This window comes from Berghia stephanieae, chromosome 8 (genome assembly GCF_034508935.2).
Source record: "Berghia stephanieae isolate SIO BIC M18660-M18661 chromosome 8, UCSD_Bste_1.3, whole genome shotgun sequence".
Classification (NCBI taxonomy): domain Eukaryota; kingdom Metazoa; phylum Mollusca; class Gastropoda; order Nudibranchia; family Aeolidiidae; genus Berghia; species Berghia stephanieae.
The window spans coordinates 45,505,038-45,529,001 of record NC_088367.1 but is presented as its reverse complement, the minus strand read 5'-3'; the positions used below and the strand labels follow the sequence as shown (position 1 = coordinate 45,529,001).

The 23,964-nt window shown below is 35.7% G+C and overlaps 2 protein-coding genes across 4 annotated transcripts in view; one reads left to right on the top strand and one right to left on the bottom strand.

Annotated features, from left to right (window-relative positions):
- LOC144978764 (uncharacterized) overlaps nt 1-5,839 on the top strand; it is an 18,277-nt gene extending 12,438 nt beyond the window's left edge. For all 3 annotated transcript variants that reach the window (XM_078925226.1, XM_078925227.1, XM_078925225.1), the window contains 3 exons: nt 900-1,026; nt 1,519-1,688; nt 2,032-5,839. In XM_078925226.1, coding sequence (XP_078781352.1) covers nt 900-1,026; nt 1,519-1,688; nt 2,032-2,165 — 431 coding nt within the window. In that variant the 3' untranslated portion in view covers nt 2,166-5,839. The remainder of the gene's footprint in view (nt 1-899; nt 1,027-1,518; nt 1,689-2,031) is intronic.
- A 1,152-nt stretch (nt 5,840-6,991) lies between these two features.
- LOC144978765 (failed axon connections homolog) lies at nt 6,992-20,458 on the bottom strand. The gene is made up of 7 exons (XM_078925228.1): nt 20,118-20,458; nt 18,857-18,966; nt 18,206-18,353; nt 16,734-16,930; nt 10,490-10,695; nt 10,022-10,138; nt 6,992-9,016 (listed from the first exon to the last, which is right to left on the bottom strand). Exons 2-7 carry the CDS (start codon nt 18,964-18,966, stop codon nt 8,922-8,924), a joined length of 873 nt encoding a protein of 290 aa, XP_078781354.1. The 5' UTR covers nt 20,118-20,458; the 3' UTR covers nt 6,992-8,921.
- Nucleotides 20,459-23,964: the final 3,506 nt, after the last annotated feature.

The window sequence follows — 23,964 nt, the reverse complement described above, 5'->3', positions numbered from 1 at the left end:
GCCGAATTCATTGGCTGAGAGTATATGTATAGTATTAATTTTGGTAGATATTTTTCCTTGCATATCATCTCTCTGTTATGTACTATAGTATCTTTATTATGATGTTTTGTACGCATTAGATTGTATTCCTTTTGGTTGATTCTGTGCTGGTTTCTGGATGAGACATTTATGTGATCTCAAACTAAGCACACATATAACGTGCCCTTGGAATCTATATCTGCTCCCCACTTGATCCAGTTCCCTTTGTCTTACTTATTTTCGTTTGCATGTGATAAATCTCGACTTTTTGGCTAGCCCATTTTTAGTCTTTTTCCTCACGCTGAAATGATCTACATATGCCCTTAAAAGCACATATGACATTCGAATCACGACACCGCCAATCACATTATCCATCTCATTCTAATAAATCTATGATGCTAACAGAATCAGCTGCAACCATTGATATTCGAATTACTGCATCTCCCATCTTCATCCCATAATCTTATTTTAATAAATCCATCACACAAACAGATTCAGCGGTTATCTTTGACCTTCTTACCACAATACATCCCATCATATCATCTCTCTATGATACAAGCTTTGTTAGCAACTTTGGCCCTTTGAATCATTTCACTACATCTCCCATCATATCATTAATCTTATTTTAACCAATCCAAGATACAGATTCAGTGGCAACCTTTGACCCTCTTACAAATCTACCTACCATCATATCATCAATCTCATGTAAATAAAACTATGGTTTTATATAATAGATTATTGGCAACCTTGACCCTTCGAAGCATTTCACTACATCTCCCATATATATATATATATATATATATATATATATATATATATATATATATATATATATATATATATATATATCATTAAATCTCATTTTAACCAATCCATGATAGATTCAGCGGCAACCTTTGACCTTCGAACCACAGCACCTCCCATCACTTGCTTGGAAATCGGGTCCTGTCCCAGACCGGCAAATGCACATGTTGGAAAGAGTGAAAGAGACTACAAAAAAGCTTGCAAGTGGGTGATATTAGAAAACAGAATTTTCTTACTCATATGGAAAAGCAATAAGTACATTCTATACATAATATTGTTCATCAGAATGAGATTTATAATACAGTGTCGAGTTTTTATAGCTATAACAAAAAAAAATATCTTAATTTTGTTATGTACAAAATAAATCAGAATGATAAAACTGTTGGTTGCATCGTAACGAATGTGACGATTTACAGATAAAGATCTGAAAAAGTGTGTATGAAAGGGGCCAGAAAAAAGCAAGAAAGAAAAATACAAGAAATAAAATCACAGAAATCAGTCGAGGTAGACTTATTTTTTGAGATAGTTTTGTTCTTGTATTTTTCTTTCTTTCTTTGTCTGGCACCTTTCATACACAGTTGTTCAGTTCTTTATCTTACATCGGTGCCTGCTCCTTAATTGTAGAAAGTCACGATTTTCCTATGGTTGGTATGGAGAGGGTTAATTATTAATGTGTATTGTAATATATCTAAATAGGTCTATGCAAGTTCATACCAAGTGTATTGACTACGCGACCAATGATTGTGAAGATCGTCACCTTATCACTGGTCCCGCACTGGAGGCAATGGTCAGAGCTGTGATGGAGGCAAGGGAGATAACTGCGTACTTCTGTGATAAAGCTCAAGAACGTGGCAGAGGAAATGGAGGTAAGGTGGTGGAATTATAATGCTGTTGTCACTTAATGATGATGATGATGATGATAATGTTGATGGTGGTGGTGATGCTGGTGCTGGTAGTGGTGGTGGTGATGTGATGATGATGATCATGATGATGATGAATATGATGATCATGATGATGACGACGACGACGATCATGACAACGATGATATGATGATGATGATGATGATGATGATGATGATGATGATGATGATGATGATGATAATGATGATCAGGAGAAGGTGGAGGCGGAGGAGGAACAAAAACCATATAGAATTTAATTTAACTTTTACCACCGGCAATTTCATTTAGATAAATATAAATCTATTCACAGATGAAGGTCAAACAAACAACGGATACACAGTACAACCTGGGTACCATGTAATCGCCATCATCGCCAGTATCATTTTCATCTGGTCCGAATTACATGTTTCCATCGAATCAATCTTTGCCCTGATTGTGATCTGATAATGTGCTCTTTTAGGATAGTATATGTAACTGGATTATTGCAATAGAAGTACAAAGTAAGAAGCAAGAGAAGAGACTTGACAAGATGAAACAAACCAAGTTTTAAGATAAAACAAACGATGTTTTAAGATGCATATCATGTTTTAATATGAAGTAAACAACGTTCTATAAATATGAAACAAACGATGTTTTAAGATGCATATGATTTTTATGAAAAAAACGTCTTATAAAAATATGAAACAAACGATGTTTTAAGATGCATATGATTTTTATGAAAAAAACGTCTTATAAAAATATGAAACAAACGATGTTTTAAGATGCATATGATTTTTATGAAAAAACGTCTTATAAAAATATGAAACAAACGATGTTTTAAGATGCATATGATTTTTATGAAAAAAACGTCTTATAAAAATATGAAACAAACGATGTTTTAAGATGCATATGATTTTTATGAAAAAACGTCTTATAAAAATATGAAACAAACGATGTTTTAAGATGAGCAAAACGATGTTTTATAAAGATGAAACAAATGATGTCTTATAAAGATGAAACAAACGATGCTTTTATAGAAAAAAAACGATGTTCTTAAAAATGAAACACAATGTTTTAAAAAATTACACAACCGATGTTTTAAGGTGAAAAAAATCGATGTTTTTAAGATCAAACAAACAAGGATTTTAAGATTACACAAAATGATGTCTTTAAGATCAAACAAACGAAGTTAAAAGAAAAAGAGACTTGAATCTGTGTCGTCAAGCTTAACCAATAAAATTACTCTAGCAACGACCCTCAATTGATGTACGCCGGTTACTTTGCATTAACCAATCAGAATATTCCCTGCCATTTGCCCCGTTTCATCCCCTTGACTATTTGTTTCCTGTATGAAAAGGCCTGAGATACACACCCTTAGTACAAGTCAAGCAAACAAATAGGCCAGGTCCAGTTAGTGAGTATTTCTCACAATATTTTGACACACTGATAAAGGAATTGCACCGCAAAACCTGACGACACGATGCATTTATTTTTCAATCTTCTGTATTAAAACTGTGAGTGATGCTTAGGATCTGTGGGCTGTTCACTGCGGGTGATAGGCAAGCACTGAAGGTTGCTTTGGGCATTCGGTTCAAGCTCATATGATTGGTGGGGTTGGGCGTGTGAGAATACTAGAGTTAAAAATCCAAATTTGGCCCAATTGGATTCAGTAGTCTGATGTCACGCCGCCCGGCAACGGCGGCCATCTTGGTCCTAAACAAAGAAAACCATTACTTTTTATTCTTCAAGCTGGCTAGAACTTTTCATATGTCTTGTGACCAGAATGTATAAAAGTCAAAACATGATCAAATTTATGTTTTTTTCCCTCTGAATACGCTTTTATGCTCGCCGGAGAAATATTTCATACGGGCGTCCGCCATTGTTCCGATAGTTTAGAGCCAGTGTTGCTAAGTTACCATACGTCATTAGGAAGGAAGTGACGTTACGACTATTGAATCCTATTGGGATCTCAAAAAGTCTGTATATGTATACTGATTGAATTTGTATTTTGTTTTTTGTTTGTTGCTTTAGGTCTCTTCCAACACAATTGAGGTTATATGAGAGACCGCTGAAACAAAAAAACAAGCAATCTAACAAAAATAGTACAAATGTCAATCAAAAGCATAGCCTAAAGATATCATAAGCTAAATTATAAATAACCAAGAACAAACAGGCAGAGGATTTACAGGAAAAAAAAATATCCCCTGTCAAAAATACAATCACAAACCAAAGAAGCAGGATAGGCTAGTAAAGAGAAGAAGAAACGACATCACTATCGGATCGTACACCCATGCGAACATCATAGGTATACGATTCAAGGGTGATGCTCCCATCCAACCACCCGCATTTGAATTTGTATAAGTAACAGGTCTGTATGTAATAACTGCAGTTACCGTCGTTAATAATGATTTTAAAAGATTAAACTGAACATGAAAGTAAATACATGCACGGGATAAGTAATTGAAGTGCTGACGAGTCAGGAAATGCTTTTTTCATGTAAATTTGTGAATATTCATTTTCCACCAGTATTGTGAATATGAATCAATGTACCAAAATAGATAAAATAAAATGAATGAGTGAAATGAATAGACAAAAGAGTGAAATGAATCAATAAATCGGTGAAATGAATCAATGAATGAATGAAATGAATATATGAACAAGTAAAATGAATTAACCGATAATATAGATGTAAATGCCTGAATAAATATTTATTGTCCATACATCTTGATGAATCGGAATGAATTAATGATTGAAATGAATTAACTGATTATATAAATATAAATGCCCATATGCCTTAATGAATTTGAATAAATGTCTGAATAAATATTCATCGTCTATTCATCTTGATTAATATAAATATTGTAAATGAACGATTGAAATGAATTATTTAACTTATAATGTAAATTTCTGAATAAATATTCATTCTTCGAGTGGCTTGGTGAATATGAATCAATGTACCAAAATGGATAAAAATGAAGGAGTGAATCGAATAGATGAAATGAAGAAATGAACGAGTGAAATGAATAAATGAGCGAGTAAAATGAATAAATGAACGTGAGATTGGAATACATGAATAAGAGAAATGAATAGATGAATGAATGAAATGAATGAATGAAATGAACGAATGAAATTAATAAATGAGCGAGTGAAATGAATAACTGAACAAGTGAAATGAATAAATGAATGAACGAGTAACATGCATAAATGAACGTGAAATATGAATAAAAGAGTGCAAGGAATAAGTGCATGAGTGAAATGAATAAATGAATGAAAGAGTGATATGAATTATTAGCTGGTAAAATAAATCTTTGAATAGATTATATTACCAATATCCTTGATAAATAAGAATTAATGAACGAGTGAAATTAATTGATAGATGACTTTTATTGGCAATATAAAGTTTACGATACTGAATTCACATGTTAAACAATAATATACTAGATGTGTGTAAAATTTGAATTTGATATATATTCTCGCATAACAGCATGATGAATGGTGAACAAAATGCCAAATGTTAGATGAGGTCTCTTGTCCTAACATAGTAGTAGCCACTTGCTGAGTCTTCTATGGGGAGTAGCGTCCCTTAATTGGACGTCACCTTACAGAGAGAACGACAAAATGGTTTTGCGCATGTGTCTCTCTTGTCCTCGCTTTCGGTGGTGTATCATGCCGCTTTCACCGGAAGCGAGGACGAGAGACACATGCGCACAACCAACATGACATTCTCTCAATAGCAATTGCTTGCTATCCTTTGGATAGGACGCTAGTCTATCACAAAGTACTTTCCGCCAGATCTGACAGACCCAGCTACCCATTCACTGCTGACTAGACAGGGGGGGGGGGGTCAGATAAAAAACTCGACGTCACCTGGGATCGATCTCTGTCCCTTCGCCTGTGAAGCGAGTGATCTGCCAACTAAGCTATCGCCCCCCCCCCCCCCCCCCCCCCCAGCCCGATTGATGATAAAGTAAGTCACTTTCAGCATCATCATTACCATCAAAATCATCACAGTTAAAATCTTCATGACTTCATCATCAGATTCTCACTACTATTATCTTATCATTGGAATATTTTTATTGACCAAATTTACGTTCTGTATATGCCAAATGAAATGCCCAAAATAAAAGTTTGAAAATATTCTTGGTGCCTTCGTTTTTATTAGTTTATTTTCAAGAGTATCTCAACATTTTAAGGGTCATTTGTTTATTTACTAAAATTATACATTTGTTGTTTTGTTTTTTGTTATGGGGGGGGGGGGGGGGGAGGGGGGGGGGGGTTGCAGTGCTTGTAACATTTTATAAGTCATTTCAGCACTTGTAACGAGGAAAAGGAATAGACAACAGGGGAAACAGTCTAGATATAAGCTGCGATTACTTACAAGCGCCCAAGGAAAATTAAGACAAAGGGACATTTTGGAGCAAGCACTGATGTAAGATTAAGAAGAGCTGATCAAGTGTTTATGAAAGTTGCCAGACAAAGCAAGAAAGAAAAATGCAAGAATAAAAAACATCCCAAAAAATCAGTCTACCTCGATCGGGGATCGAACCTCAGACCTTCTGATTACATGTCAGATGTGCTACCCATTGTTTTTTTTTTGTTTTTTTTTTTTTTTGTTGCTTTAGGTCTCTTCCAACACAATTGAGGTTATATGAGAGACCGCTGAAACAAAAAAACAAGCAATCTAACAAAAATAGTACAAATGTCAATCAAAATCATAACCTAAAGATATCATAAGCTAAATTATAAATAACCAAGAACAAACAGGCAGAGGATTTACAGGAAAAAAAAATATCCCCTGTCAAAAATACAATCACAAACCAAAGAAGCAGGATAGACTAGTAAAGAGAAGAAGAAACATCACTATCGGATCGTACACCCATGCGAACATCATAGGTATATGATTCAAGGGTGATGCTCCCATCCAACCACCCGCATACTACCCATGGTTGGGATGAGTTTTTTTTCTTGTATATTTCTTTCTTGCTTTGTCTGTCACCTTTCATACACACTTGTTCAGTTCTTTATAAGACAAAGAGACCAGTTCAAACAAGGAAAAAATAAGTAAAGTGGATTCTCGATAAAGCCAACACTGCTAATCAAGAAAGATTAGTTAGTTGTTAGTTAGTTTGTTGGGGTTTTTAAAATGGATTTGACGGTAGAAACGACACATATAGGCAATTCCAGAGCGAGTAAAAAGGAAGAAAATGGGATAGTTAAAAAAGTTATATAACAACAATCTAAACGTTTGACTAATATACACATAAAAAATAATTCAATTCAAAATGCACAAATTTTTTGTTTATTTTTTCAAATTTATTTACTTTAAGTGGACACTCAACAGCAATAGAAAGACGGGAAGATGAAGAGTGAATCATAGAAAAGGCGACAGTTGAGAACAAAAATTTAAGCAATTGAATTTAATTTAATAAATTGTTTATCGTCGGCAAAAAAATATACATATGCCCTACATATATGTTTACACAAAAACAACAAACAAACAAAAAGCATGAATAAGAATCTTATTATTGAAAATCAGTAAGCACTTGTAGGCATTTTTCCAATATAAGAATTATAAACACCTTCTTTGCATATAAATTGGATACTACAGATGATATGCGTTTAAGTGAAATACTCACAACACATCCACCAGCTGGATATAACGTACCAACATATAAAAGCTATGTGTATACTTGAGCGTTTACATATAGTCTGATTGATATAATATAGTGAGAAGTAATCACCAAAATGACCGTCTAAAAACAGTAACAAAAAGTTGAGTGGCGTCAATATCATTCCATCTATATAATTTTTTCCATATTTTGTTTCCTTAGTTTGCCCATATAGCTTGGTATCGGGAGAAATTTTGTGATGAACGTAACAAAAAAATGACCTTTAGCATGTCTTGTTTTTTTCATTTAATGTTAGGATTGGATACACTTACGAGAACAAAAACAGATATGAACAAGTCTAAAAAAAGCTGTGATCATCGCCAAAATAGCCTCTCAAACTTATTCAAATGTTTCCATTCTCAAGTGCTCTGGCAGACTATTCCGCGAAACTGCAGCAAAAAAAAACAAAAAAAAACGTGTTTACCGAAATTAGTTGTTTTGATATTTGGTTGATGTGCCTAAAATCATTTTATATTCTTTCTTTGAAATTTCAATAAGGTTTAAGACATTATGGGGATAGTTTATGAAGAATTTTGAAAGTCTCTGTTGTCATTGTATTCACTTGGTTTCAAGGGGAATAACTTTAGCTTCAACATTTCGAAGGTGATGGTATAGTCATTGCAGATGAGAGCATGTTCTTGGTTATTTTTCTTTCATTTTCTTAGTATTTGATATTGAGCAGAATTGAAAGGGGGATTGGACAAAAGTAAAGAATTGATAGAATAAATGGGTGGAAAATTGTGAGTCTATTTAGTTTGGAGAGGTGTCTTTCTATTCTTTTTAACACGTTTAATTATGTAAGGGCTTCCTGCGTATTCCTTTGATGTGAAAGTCAAATTTCAATTAGTAGTCAATGTAAATTCTAAGTATCCTAACAGTCTCTTCACATGTTTCTTTATTGTTGCTAAATCAATACTAAAAATGGACACTTGTTCGTTCTTTTGCCTACACCTAGAGTCTGGAATTTGTCTGGATTAATCTTCAATTTGTAAGGAACTGACTCTCCTACTCAAGAACATCAATAAGAGTTTTAATAACTTTATGTCAGTAAGATGATTTACATATTATCATCGGCATAATTGGATAGGGCTGAATCTTTTATAAATGAAAAATATGTCATTTCTGAATATTTTAAAAAGCAATGGACCTGGAATTGATCCCTGTGGAACCCCTCTTTGAAACTTCTTCCCGCTGACTTTCAACTTCTCCAACATTCACTTGTTTTCTTTCTGACTAGTATCTTTAAATCAACAATCAACAAAGTATATTTGGCGGGGGGGGGGGGGGGGGGGGGGGGAGAGGCATAATGGTGATTTACATTCTGGAAGGGGGAATTTACTAGTGCAGCTGACAACATGACAGCCTGGAGAAGGTGTGTGTGTCTTCACGGACCTATTCTCCATAAAAAGAGAGATGGGAATATGTAAAACGTCATATAAGTCAAACCACCTCAACAAAACAGTACTGTTTCGAGACTATAGAACACAGATATTACCAAAATAAATATAAACGCTGGTTATAATAACAAAAAGAGACAGATGATACTTTGGCTTCATACATCTACTGGTGGGTTAATGCATTGATCCCAATCTGGCCAAGCTTCTTCTTTGATGCGAAGAACGTATTGGTGGAGATTTGGAAAATTATCTGGCAAATAGAAATAATTTTTTTTTAAAAACTCAGATCAGATAAATATAATTAATGGTCAACACAAATTGGCTAAGGAGATTGATTTTTATTCATTTGTACTTCCTAAACTTTCTTTTCCTAATTTTGATCGTATTGTTGGTTTACTCAGACCTGTCAACCCTTCACATTTCAAAAGTGGAATCAGAATGCCTGAAAATAGGAATTTGAGACAAAAAATAGGAATTTCGCCTTTTAACACCCCCCCCCCCCCCCTTCGCTCTTTTTATTCTTACATTATCATCATTTTTGAAAATCGGAATTTTAGAGACAATGGCAGAATATTATAAAAAGGAAGAGTGAAAATAGGAATGATTCCGTCAAAAACGGAAGGGTTGGCAGGTATGTATGCTGTGGAACCTCAGTGTAACTGATGGTGGAATCAGCCAATAATCCCTGTTATGACCGAGTCCTGTGGGTCCCAATAGCTCAGTTGTTAGAGCACTCGCTTCACGTGCAAAGGGACCAAGATCGAATCCCAGCGCAGTTGAAGTTTTTTTCTGACCTCTCTGTTCACCCAGCAGTGGAAATGGGTAGCTAAGTCAGTTTGATTTGGCAAAAAGCACTAGCTTCCTATTATATCCAAAGGATAGCAAGCAATTGCTATTGTCCATTTCACGCTATAGAAACAGGGATAAACTCCAGCTCCAATGGCTCTGAAAGACTGCTTTATTTACTCTCTTTTACCGAGTCCTGGTTTTGTCAAATTTCAAGGTAAATATTCCAACTGACCAAAATCACCCCCCCCCCCCTCTCTCTCTCTCTCTCTCTCTCTCTCTCTCTCTCACTCCCTCTAAGGTAAATATTCCAACTGCTCTCTCTCTCTCTCTCTCTCTCTCTCTCTCTCTCTCTCTCTCTCTCTCTCTCTCTCTCTCTCTCTCTCTCTCTCTCTCTCATTCTTCCACTCTCTGTGTCTATGCATGTAATCAACTTCGCCTACCAGTCAACCTCTTACACACATCTTACCTTCCAACACATTATGTGTGACATTGTTGAAGTGGTGAAATACACACTGAGACAGCATTCCAAACGCAGAGCAATCAGCCTCACACATTTTATCCCCCATCATGAAGCGTTTATTTCCTTTATGGGATAAAAAATAAAAGAGGACAATATTATTGAGCTTTTTATTTTTAAATAGCACAATATCCACTAAACGTGCTTAAAGCACTTTACAAGGGGGCCCTGGCCAACAGCAACATGTAACATGTAGGACAGGACATGACGCCTGTTAAGCAATACTACATTTTTCCCACAGAGACAATGCTGTTAACGGCCAGGTATTCATTTGACACCGGAGTACGGTGAGAGAATGTGAGTAAGGAGCCTTTTTCCAAGGACTCATCTATGCGCGAAGCGAGACTCGGAACTCAGGGCCTTCTGATCCGAAAACGAGTGTCATACCACAAGACCACATCTAGCCGCATAACCTACCCAAATAATCCGACAGGCATTGGAGATCACTCATCATGATTTCCTTTATTTCCTCTTCTGAATGGCGTCCAATTCCTTGACCTTTAGCCATATTCCCGACTAGCCTTTTCATCACGACTAGAATAAGGTATGTCAGCTTTAAATACTTGGTTGCAAACGTGGAAAAGCTTTTATCAGGATACACCCATCGGAACACGGCTATGGTCCTAGGGATTTTAAAAAAAACAAAAAAACATGAGTTCAATAAATTATAATAATAATAAATTGAGCTTTATATAGCGCAATATCCACTAAATGAGCTCAAAGCGCTTTACAAGGGGTCCCTGGTCAACAGCAAAATTTAACAAGTAGGATGGGACATGACGCCCGTTGCCGTTAGGCGATATTACAATTTTTTGGACAAAGACAACGCTGTTAACGGCCAGGTATTCATTTTACACCTGAGTATGGTGAGAGAATATGAGTAAAGAGCCTTTTCCAAGGACTCAACTATGCGCGAAGCGAGGCTCCAACCCAGGACCTTCAGATCCGAAAGTGAGTGTCATACCACAAGACCACATAGCCGCACAACAAAACAAAAATAATCTTTTTTAAAAATCTGCCTTAACTCCTATTATAGGTTCAGCGCAATGTGTACATAATATATGCAGGTCTGACATCCGAACCCATTTATGAGCCTATTTTAACATTATTGTAATGGACAATATTTTGCATCATTTTTTGAGATTTCCATTAGAAAATGAGCGCATAAGGAATTGGGTTATCAGACGTGCAAATAACAATAACTACCCATCATATGGCTCTGAAAATTAATTTACTAAAAATGCAGCAAAATTACCGCCACATGTTTTGAGTTTTAAATATCCATATATTTTTAAAATATATTTTCTTTTATTCATTTAATTATTATCAATAATAATTATCTTCCTTGCAATGAAAACGAATAGTGATCGATCAGGTCAAAATGGTGTTATCTTGGAGCGATTTGAATGCTGAAAATTGAAACAATATGTGACCCGTCCTACTCGTGTAGTATTTAGTCGGAGAGAACCAGATACAGGAGTAAATCTAAATGGTCATAAATACAAAATGGTAGTATTTTGCAGGTAGAATTATGTTTGTCCTTCTCAGTAAAGGATTCAAACCTACTACCCAAATGTCATTAACTTTTTTTTTTTCAAAAACTATAAATTCCCATTATCAGCATCTTGTTCACCCCGATATATTACCAGTTTGAGGCAGTAGGCCACATATGGTGTTCACAGGTAATCGATTTAAAAAAAAAAAAAAAAAAAAAAAAAAAAAACTATCAGGGTAGTGTATGGCAAGGAGAGATGTAAGGGTGAAAATTATATTTGGGTGACTGTGCAGTTGTGTGCTCCTTTTAAAGGCCACGCACTAAGGGAAACAATTGTATTTTTTTTAAAGCAACAAAAGTGCATCTTAATTAATGAGTTACTTCCCTTTGATTAAGACGCCAAAAAGGATTTTCAAGGGTTTTACTGCGCTTGCAATACATTAAGGTCATATCAGCACCAGTAAAAAGGAAGAATTTGGGATAGTAAAAAGTTCTAGAATTACAATTAAAGTGCCCAAGAAAAAGGAAGACAGAGGGTATTAGTTCAAATAGGGAACAGATGAAGATTCCAAGAGCATACTATCAATGTACTTAAGTTTGAGATCACCTAAATGTCTCATCCTGACACAAGCTCAGGTCCCAAGTCCCCACTAAGATGAACACATTCAAATGTTTACAAATCATATGTAAAACAAAAATAATACAGCGCAGAACAGAGAGATGATTTACAAGGGAAAAAACATCATCTCCCAAAAAAAACTATAATACATGTGACTGTTTCCCTCCCAGACAGGGCCAGGACAAAACCAAGTAATCTCATTCAAAGACAGAGAGCATATATAGGGGGATAGAAGACACAGTATGTACCTCCCTGCCCACTATGGATTGAAATGGTTCGGACATGTTAAGAGACAAGAGTGGGAGTATGTGGGAAGTATTGGACTTACAATTAGTGGGAAAGAGGAAAAGGGGATGCCCAAAGACTAGATGGATGGGTAGGGTAAAGGACGATATGAAAGAATTGGGCCTGGAGGAGGAGGGTACTATGAACGAGTTGCATGTGGAGATGTGGCATTCATTTTGGCAACCCTGCTAAATGCGGGATAAGCTGAAAGAAGAAGAAGATTATACAGTTTTAGTTATATCAAGGGTAGCTACTGAAGAAAGTGACGTAGTTTCTTAACTTGTTAACAATTTCAATTTTGGAATTCCCATCAACTTAACGTTGAACATAAAACTGTATTTCTACGGTAAAGTAAACATTTTGAAAATAGCTTTAAATTATCATTAATAACTGGTAATGCAGAAACAAATGAAACATAAAAAGCACTGTAGTTGACCACTTATATTCTCGTACTATATTCTACAGACATTGCTGTTGTGACCACTGTTCACTATTATGATCACCCTTGACCAGAGTGAGTAGTTGGTGAGATAGAGAGATAGAGAGAGAGAGAGAGAGAGAGAGAGAGAGAGAGAGAGAGAGAGAGAGAGAGAGAGAATGGACAGTTGGTAAGAGAGAATGAAGACAACGGAATGTTATAATGTAATATGAAGGCTTGGGGAAGCAAAATGTTTTTATTTAAATTAAAGTTGTTCTTTAATGTTCGAAGATCGAGTTTATTGTAATTATTGCTAATCTACAGACATTGCCATACATTTCTGTGTATGTGTATTATATCTGCTTTAATTTTTATAGGAATGACACAATCATAGTCTTGTATTCATTTTCAGGTTAACTAAGCACTATGGACAGAGATTTATGGAAACAAATTACTAAATGGATACTAAAAACAGACTGACACACTCGTAGTAACACACACATTCATTGCAAGCGTCTATAAAGACAGAGCAGCCATATTCCATTCAAGCCCTATGGGGTGAAAGTAAATTGATATATATATTTAACTAATGGACGTAAGTTATATAGCGTTTTATTCAGATCTGGCATAAAATGCCAAATTAATTTTCCGATAGGATTGAATAATTAAAAATAATATGACTCATGCTTTGAACGTTTGTGAAAGGTGCGGATGCAAAACATACAATTATTAAAATGCAGACAAGATTAGGGCATCAGGCAAACAAAATGAGCATTATAGTATATGAATAAAATTTCAAGGGAGGCATAATAGCAGGCAGTCATTAAATGTCATAAAAGACTAACTTCAAAGAGCCAAACAACTAAAGAGGTGAATTAAAAAATAAGTTTGTCTTCATACTTCTGTCTTTTAAAAACATATTATTATATCTTTAATTACCACTATAAAGGTAGTAAGTCAGAACAGAAACTGCATAATTTCCAAAAACATAAGCATTACATCTCAAACCAATACATCTCTATTGTGAAATTTACTCTAAATTGCGATCCTATTGTCTCCATAGTGTTTTAAGTGTGGCATTTTACACACATTATCCCTCTCCACTCTAGTGTGAGTGGTTACCTAGTTAGAAGCATTAACAGATATGGCGAGTGTCAGTACAAAATGGATGTCTAACAGGCGACTGGTACTGTATGAAATGAAAAAGATGACTCCATATGGTTTAGCAGTGCAGTATGCTTGGTTAATTTGTGGAAATGCACTATATAAATCTACTAAATGTTACTTTTTTAATCTTGTAATTTGACATCACTGTACTAAAACAAATTTGACTGATATATTGATATTTATGTTGCACAAGCTCTGTCATTTTGCTCAATCGACAGATCTAGCAGCACTTTATGTGGATAACAGAATACCACAGACTATTTATCGTAAAGGCTAACAAGCTTTGCTATTTAATCACTTTTGGGTGGACTGGGGGGTAAAAAAAAATCCGAAAAAAAAGTCAAAGATAGAGACCCAGTCAATAAATAAATAAATACTTTCTTGAGCTTTTATATAGCGTAATATCCACTAAACGTGTTCAATGCACTTTACAAGTGATCCCTGACCAACAGCAACATGTAACATAAAGAACGAAACATGACGCTTGTTAGGCAATATCACAATTTTCTTAAATAAATAAATACGTAATTTAATTTGTTTCTGCAAATAAAGAAACAGAAAAACGAGGAATGAAAGAAGAGATCAAATGCATACAAACAAACATTTTTTTTTAAAATTTAAAAACATTACAAAAAGGGCAATGAAAGAAATGTAACCAAACCTTTTCAGAATCGTGTCACATGACAGTCACTGCCAAGGGAGATAAGAATGTAATATATTACAATGATTTAATTACGATGACTTTTGTAGTCTGAATATCAACTGTTAGCAAATGCTAAAAGTGAAAGCCTGGCATTTCTATCATTTAACAAGTTGTTCGTCTATTATGAATAACTTCCTGTTCAAACAGCATATATTGATAGACTTCATAGTCTATCATTTATTACAGAGCAAACAGGCAAATAAAATGACACTTCTAAAAAAAGCAATATAAGCAACAACAAAAAAAAAAAACAAACAAAAACTGTGGTGAGAAGAAAAGAAATCTAACAATAACCATAGCACAATAAAAACAAAAAGCTTGAGCTTTTAAGTGTATGTATATATATATATTATTATATATATATATATATATATATTATATATTATATATATATATATATATATATATATATATATATATATATATAATATTATAATATAAAAATCATATAAAAACTCCATTCTTTATTGTTTCTATTAAAATATGGATCAGATAAATAGTAATGTCTGAGCCCTTGTTGATGTGGTGCCCAAACATGCCATTTAATTTTACAATTTCGTAACCTTAAATTTTGTTAGAAATGAGAATAAGGTGTTATAAAACAATTTTTAACAGAAATCAGTAACTTATTCAAATAATTGAGGAAATAAATAAATATAAAAATGCAGAGAAATAAAGAGAGAAATGGATGATTGAAACCAATGAAATATGTGTGCATATTTAGAAGAAAATAAGGTGTAATTTATAGCATTTATCGACAGCAATTCTTAAAAACACCATATTCATAGCACTAAAAATAGTTTGCTTTATTCCCATTTAAGAAAGAAACTGCATATTTAAAAAGTTCAAGAATCTTTTTGTCTTATGATTGTATTGTCATTTGTCATTTGAGGAATGGAAAAGGAATAAACCAACAGGAGGGGAACTAATTGAAGATCCCTGTAAAAGTCTCCCAGGTCTACAGGATCAACCAAGAAAATACTGGGTAGCTGCAAATAGACTACGGTCAAAACATACAAGAACACCTGCCAACATGCACAAATGGGGGCTCCAAGAATCACCAACATGCCCAAAGTGCAACCAAGCACCACAAGATGCAAACCACCTCGTACTAGACTGCCCAGAGACAAAACTTGAAGGAGGATTTGAAACTATCAACAAATGTGATAATGACTTCGGAACCCGGATTGATAGCCGAACGATACTACTATTGTCATTTGTTATTTAGTTGCTAGCTAGACCCCACAAACTTAATGCGGGTCTAAAACTGTACCCCTACACTACAGCAACACAGCCACACAAATACATGAACAGTACATAAAATTTGATAGGTTGATTATAATCTAAGATCCTCTGACAACATCCTCTTCCTTCGTCCCAAAACACGGTTTGCGCACATAATACAATGGAACAGTTGAAAAAGATTTCTTAATAATACTTCATGGGGGTCCCCCCAATAGCTCAATTGGTAGAGCACTCCCTTCATAAGCAAAGGGATTGAGATCAATACTGGGTGCAGTCAAGATTTTTTTTTCTGACCCCCAAAAGTAGGGTAGCTGGGTCTGTTAGATCTGGCAAAGAGTACTTTGCAAAACTTTGCATCCTATCCAAAGGGTATCAAACAATTGCTATTGTCCATTTCACACCATAACAACTGGGATAAACTCCAGCTCCAAAGACCTAATGGCTCTGAGGGACTTCATAATACTTCACGAAACTGGAGCCAAAAAAGCAGAATCCCAAATGCCTCTTAATTAGAATCAACAAGACGATAGTTTCGAGAAATGAAGGGAGTAGGAAAGTGCCAGAAGACAACAGAGAATAAAAATTTTGCCGCGGTGATAGGGGCTCGGACCAGCAACCTTACTGGTATGACAAACCCCGCCTGGCCGGGGGTATTGTGACTCTATCGTATGAGCTATCCACAACCCCAATGATAGTTTAAGATATCAAAATAAATGTTACAATACAAACCAATAAAGATGCTCATCCACCATCACCCTAATCATCTGAGCAACGGCTTTTTGTTGGGAGTCCAAGTGGCTTTCGATGTCGACTCCGACTTTCTTCTTGAGATATTCGATGCACATCTGGGAATCTTCAACCACTTCTCCATTGTAAGTCATCCATGGAATCTTATTACGGGATGAAAACCTGCCTGTTGTATCCACCTAAAAATGGTAATGATGAGACAATATTATTAATAATAATAATAATATAATAATAATAATAATAATAATAATAATAATAATAATATAATAATAAAATAATAATAATATAATAATAACATAACATAAAATAATAATAATAATAATATAATAATAATAATAATAATAATAATAATAATAATAATAATAATAATAATAATAAAAGTAAAAGACGCTGTTGAGCGCTTTCCATGAAACCAAACATCTCAAAGTGCTTTGCAGATAATGAATTACAATACGAATTTAGAAATTTATAGTCAAAATGAAATATTGAAACAAAATACAAATTGCATAGTAGTAAACAAACATTACAATCAGCATGGTGTAAAAATAAATTTTGAAAAGGTGGATTCTTAAAGCAGATTTGAAGTTTGAGATATTCTCGATTTCTCAAATGGGTTGCAGTAGGTTATTCCAGTGTTTGGGGCCATAACATTGAAAAGGGCGATCACCAAAAGATTTTAACTTACTTTTTGAGCATGTTTAATGGATATTGCTCTATATTCTAAAACATTTTAAAAGAAATAAAAGCTCAAAGCTAAAGCTTAGCATAGATTATTTCGGCCATCGACTATTATTACCTCACTGTCATTGCAACACAATCTAACATTTACATTCTGGGTGGGGTTTTTGACCTTCCATGGTGGACAGGCGGTTACGCTGTGTCTTATATCCCCTGTATCTGTTTTTCCGAGTTGCATTCTGCCTTTGTCTTGGAATGGGATTACTTAGTTTTGACCTAATCTTTGGCTGGTAGAGAAACAGTCAAATGAATAGTTTTATAGTTTTGGACGAAGATATTTTTTTCCTTGTAAATCATCTCTCTGTTATGCACGACTACATATCTTTGGTTTTAAATATATAATGGTTTGTAAACATTTGAGTGTATTCCTCTTAGTGGGGACCTGTGCTTGTGTCTGGATGAGATATTCAGGTGACCTCTTACTAAGTACAATGATAATGTTCTCTTGGAACCTCCATCTATTCCATATTCAAACCCTTCTCCTTTGTCTTACTTTTTCTTGTGTGCTTTCAATTCTAAATCTATAACCTTTTTGACTACCCCATTTTCTTCCTTTTCATCGGCACTGAAATGATCTAATAAATGTGTCGCAAGCGCAGTAAAATCTTAAAAACAAACAAACAAAAAAAACATAACATTTGTTGAAGGCAACAAGCATTCTAACTTACAAAACAAGATTTGCAACTTCATCAACCGTTCAAAAATAATAAACTCACTACATATGGTATTTTAGCCAGTCGACAAAATGTCTCCAGCTTAACAGGAAAGGGAGAGATGGATGGAGCATAGGGTCCTCTGGAAATCTGATAAATGACTGCGGTATTCGGGGGTGCCTTGATGTTACCAATTCCAGACTTTCTTGATCTGGAGAAGAATGAAATCATATTTTGGTATGATAATATAGAACATCGACAAAATAATATATTGTGCAGCTATATGGTCTAGTGGTATGACACTTGCATTCGGATCAGGAGGTCTTGGGTTCGAGTCCCGAGCAGCGCATGGTTGAGCCCTTGGAAAAGGCTCTTTACTAACAGGAAATCATTTCTTATAAGTGGTGTGGTGTATTGTAATCACTACTACCACTACTACTACTACTACTACTACTACTACTACTACTACTACTACTACTACTACTACTACTATAATATCAACAATAGCCAGTCTTTAAAAGATTATACTAATATCAATAGTCCTATTTTATACCATCATAACATTGAAGGCAGGAGTGGCAAAATCTAATTTTTCTACAATTTTTTATCATATAAACCATTATCGCTTTTACTTTTAAGGAAGAAGAGAAGAACCAGAAAGAGAGGGAATAGGAAAACAGAAACAGCAGCATTCATGTATTAGCACTTTGTCACCTGTAAAAAACTTTATGCGCCATCACACCCGTGGTCACCACAGCTGCTCCAGCCAACAAGTGAGGTAAAAAGGGCCTCATAGTCTCGTACAATTGTTCTACAGCCTCCATCTGAAGAAATATCAAACAATTACAGAGATTTCATAAAATTAACATGTTACAATTGATGTATGACATTGCAATCTTACACATTACTTAGAAATTAAGACCAACAGTCTCAAAACGATATTATGTTGGGAATGGATCGGATGCTGAAAATTGAAGTTACAATAAATTTGATAAGAACTTTGAACTTTGGGTCTTTCGCACTGTAAGAAAGTATTTGTTCCCCACTGTAACGAATAGAAATTAACTCCAAGTTTCATATTTGAGGTTGTAAATTAAATTTCCTGCTCCAAGTTCATCCCAGACATAATACTGCCATTTAGAGGTGATGAATCAAAATGTTTTTAATTGCTATTGTTACCCATGACATATCTTTGAACAGGAAAGAAAACCAAAAAGAAACCCAACTATTTGAACATTCCCAATTCATAACTCTGTACAGCTTATTATGTGTGATAGATGCTTTGCTTGTAACCTTCATGACTTCATGCTCTTTACTCCTCATAACAGCATTGCTGTCTCCGACGGTGAAAAAAATGTAATTATAATTTGCCTTATATGGACATGTTTCGTATTAACACTACTATTACAACTGCTGCTACATAACTAATACAACAACTATTACTACTACTATAACTTATCTAACACAAGAACAACTACAACCACTACTACTACTACTACTACTACTACTACTACTACTACTACTACTACTACTACTACTACTACTACTTACTACTCTACTACTAATACTAATCTATGTATTGCTGTTGGACTGTGGCCCCTCGAAAAGCGCTTTGACATTATCTCACCATTTATATTTAAATGAAATGGATTTAGTCATTTTTTTTCCAAGTCCAAGGGCCGCGCTTTCGGCCTTGACTTTGGTTTGGTGCCGGCTTTGACAATCCATTATCATTAAGTTTTTAATCTTTTAACGTCTGAATGGCATTGGCAATGGCTTATCATCGACGTAATATGTGAATCTAGAAATATCACTCGTAAACCATCATACATCGCTGAATTCATAGCCATTAGTCATCAGATTTTCACACCGGCAACTGCGACACTAAACTGTAATAAGAATAAGACTCCTGCGCTACCGTGTCGTCATCTTTAGATTTCTGAAATTATAATCCCGATAATGACAAAAAGCCTACCTCGTTTGTCTTTTGTTAATAATATGACTTGTATATTTAATATCACTTGAAACTTGATAAGTTCCAACTTTTATCTGTTGCCCACCGACCACTGACAACTGCTCGATGTGTACTGAGTTAGTAAGTACACAAAGCCACTACTCCATTCATAAACAAACACAAAACACAATGTCAACAGAAAAGTAAATTCCTATTTCGCCACACCCAGAAAAGTTGCCAGATTATTATTTTTTTTAGAACAATAGTATTTAATTAGAAACGGCAGCCCAAACCAGTAATGCTGTTTATCTTTAAAATATGATACAATTCTACAGTTAGTTCTTAAATGTTTTAGACAAAGCAGCTTTAAAAGATTTACGAAAATAAGTGTCAAACTACTTTTAAAATTCCACGTCAAGGAGATTAGTATTAAATATTCGCCAAGATATGAAGTGAATAGAAAAGTGCCAGAAGACAATAGAGAATAAAAATTTTTTCGCGGCGGTGGTGGGGTTTGAACTTGCGACCTTATTGGTACGATAACTCCGCCTGGCAGGTGAGAGCGTGGCTCTACCGTGTGAGCTATCCACGAACACAAAAATATTCGTTTCAAACTCAAAGTCATTACTAGATCCCTCTCTCACCCACTTCTTGAGACGCCGATTCGTTCGTACACCACCATCGCGAATAATTTTGACCAGCAGTTAAGCTTAATAGCCAATATTCTCAACACAAACATATAACATAGAAACGACATTTTTATTCTCTATTGTCTTCTGGCACTTTTCTATTCACTTCATATCTTGTTGTTACCAACATAAGTGCCTGCTCCACTCACTTTTCTGAATTAAAAATTCACCCCATACACCGGAGCATACTCAATGTCTCAATCGTTTCTATGTTATATGTTTGTGTTGAGAATATTGGCTATTGGGCTTAACTGCTGGTCAAAATTATTCGCGATGGTGGTGTACGAACGAATCGGCGGTCTCAAGAAGTGGGTGAGAGAGGGATCTAGTAATGACTTTGAGTTTGAAACGAATATTTTTGTGTTCGTGGATAGCTCACACGGTAGAGCCACGCTCTCACCTGCCAGGCGGAGTTGTCGTACCAATAAGGTCGCAGGTTCAAACCCCACCACCGCCGCGAAAAAAATTTTTTATTCTCTATTGTCTTCTGGCACTTTTCTATTCACTTCATATCTTGTTGTTACCAACATAAGTGCCTGCTCCACTCACTTTTCTGAATTAAAAATTCACCCCACACACCGGAGCATACTCAATGTCTCAATCGTTTCTATGTTATATGTTTGTGTTGAGAATATTGGCTATTGGGCTTAACTGCTGGTCAAAATTATTCGCGATGGTGGTGTACGAACGAATCGGCGGTCTCAAGAAGTGGGTGAGAGAGGGATCTAGTAATGACTTTGAGTTGAAACGAATATTTTTGTGTTCGTGGATAGCTCACACGGTAGAGCCACGCTCTCACCTGCAGGCGGAGTTGTGTACCAATAAGGTCGCAGGTTCAAACCCCACCACCGCCGCGAAAAAATTTTATTCTCTATTGTCTTCTGGCACTTTTCTATTCACTTCATATCTTGTTGTTACCAACATAAGTGCCTGCTCCACTCACTTTCTGTATAAATATTCGAATCTGGCTAATCCTAAATAAAAAATCAGCCTTGACCTAGGAGTTTGTTGGCCTTGGAACTGTGACTTTGCCTTTTGACGATTGCAGTGGTTGAGCAAGTTCGTGCGAATGAATAATATAGAGGGATTGCGTTAAACGCTTCGTTCTGAGGTCTGAAGGGTTCGTATTTAATTTGTTACTGACATCTTTCACTTCAGTCTTCGTAATATTTCATTATTTTATTGGTGTGCTTGAGCGTGTGTGTGTGTGTGTGTGTGTGTGTGTATATATATATATATGTGTGTGTGTGTGTGTGTGTTTGTTTGTTTGTTTATGCATGTGTAGAAAACGGTAAGGGCTGCCTGAAGCCGGTGATCGTAAAATACTAACGAAAGAGTAAAAATGAAAGGTTCGTATGGGAACAAAACAGACAATGGACGTTTCGGGTAAAAACCCTTCGTCAGCACAACAATACACAAATAAACGTGGAAAACAAATAAAATATAATGAAAAATAACTTGTATCGTCTGTACTCAATGGTGGTTGCAGTATGAATGAAATGTTAGCGTGGCGTGGGTAGAGGATAGGGTGCCCCAGGGGGGTGATCTAATTGATAAGAAAAGGTCAGCGTCAGGCACAGTGTTGAATAGGCACTTATGTTGGCAACAACAAGAGATGAAGTGAGTAGAAAAGTGCCAGAAGACAATAGAGAATAAACATTTTCGCGGCGGTGGTGGGGTTTGAACATGAGACCTTATTGGCACGACAACTCCGCCTGGCCGGTGAGAGCGTGACTCTACCGTATGAGTTATCCACGAACACAAAAATATTCGTATCAAACTCAGGTCATTCTAGAGCTCTCCCTCACCGACTTCTGGAGACCGCGGGTTCGCCACACAACCATCGCGAAGTTACCTGGCCAGCAGTTAATCAGTTAAGTTGTTTTACACGTTTATTTGTGTATTGTGCTGATGAAGGGTTTGTACCGAAACGCCTGTTTTGTTCCCATACGAAGCCTTTCCATTTTCACTCTTTCGTTAGTATTTTATGCATGTGTGCGTATGTGTTATAAAAATGAATTCAAATCGCATCCCTGTGCCAGCTCTCTATGCGAAAACGATTATATTTTACATCAAGTTAGATTACATTCTAATCCCGGCTTGCTCTACTTTAATTATTCCCATAAATCACATGCGATAAAATAGTCCTGTAAGTGAGGCATAGTGCGTGAAACAAAACATTAGTGTATTGACTCGGTATGATGAGGTTTATAGGGCAGATGTTTTGTTAATTTTATAGCCATGTGGCGTGTGACATGGCGTAAGTGGGAGGGATAAAGGGGGTGGTGTGGGGGGGGGGGGGGGGGGGGAGAGAGACATCAGCAATGTAGGTACATACTTGAATATGCAACTACGGGCTATCAAAATGCTTCAATATATTATTATATTATTGTTCATATGTAGAAAGATTAAGATATTTGGATCTTGTGCGGCTATGTGGTCTAGTGGTATGACACTCGCTTTCGGATCAGAAGGTCCTTCCTGGGTTCGAGCCTCGATCGGCGCATAATTGAGTCCTTGGAAAAGGCCTTTTACTCACATTCTATCACCGTACTCAGGTGTAAAATGAGTACCTGGCCGTTAACATCGTTTTCTTTGTCAGAAAAATTATATTATCGCCAAACATGTTGAATGTTGCTGTTTACCAGGACCCCTTTGAGCACATTTAGTGGATTATGCGCTATATAAAAGGTCATTAAAAATGTTGAAAACTACAGAAGAATTCGTTGTTACTTGAGTCAAATTTATAGATTGATGCACAAGATTGATAATATTGATTCATCACAATTCGTTACTTTCTCTGTGTAACGTTTAAAGCAGTCCTTCAGAGCCAATGGGCCCACGGAGCCGGAGTTTATCCCGGTTTCTATAGCATAAAACGGACAATGCAAATGCTTGCTATCCTTTGGATAGGACCCTGGTCTATCGCAAAGTACTTTCCGCCAAATCTAACAGACTCAGCTACCCATTCACTGCTGGGTGGACAGGGGGTCAACAACAAAAATTCGACTGCACCCAGGATCGATCTTAATCCCTTTGCGTGTGAAGCTAGTCGTGCTCTACCAACTGAGCTATAAGGACCCCCACTGAAACGTTTACAATAGAAGATAAATTCTAACTTTTCTTATCCCGATGTAGGACGCATGTTAGACAAAAAATCTTTAACGTTTCATGCGATA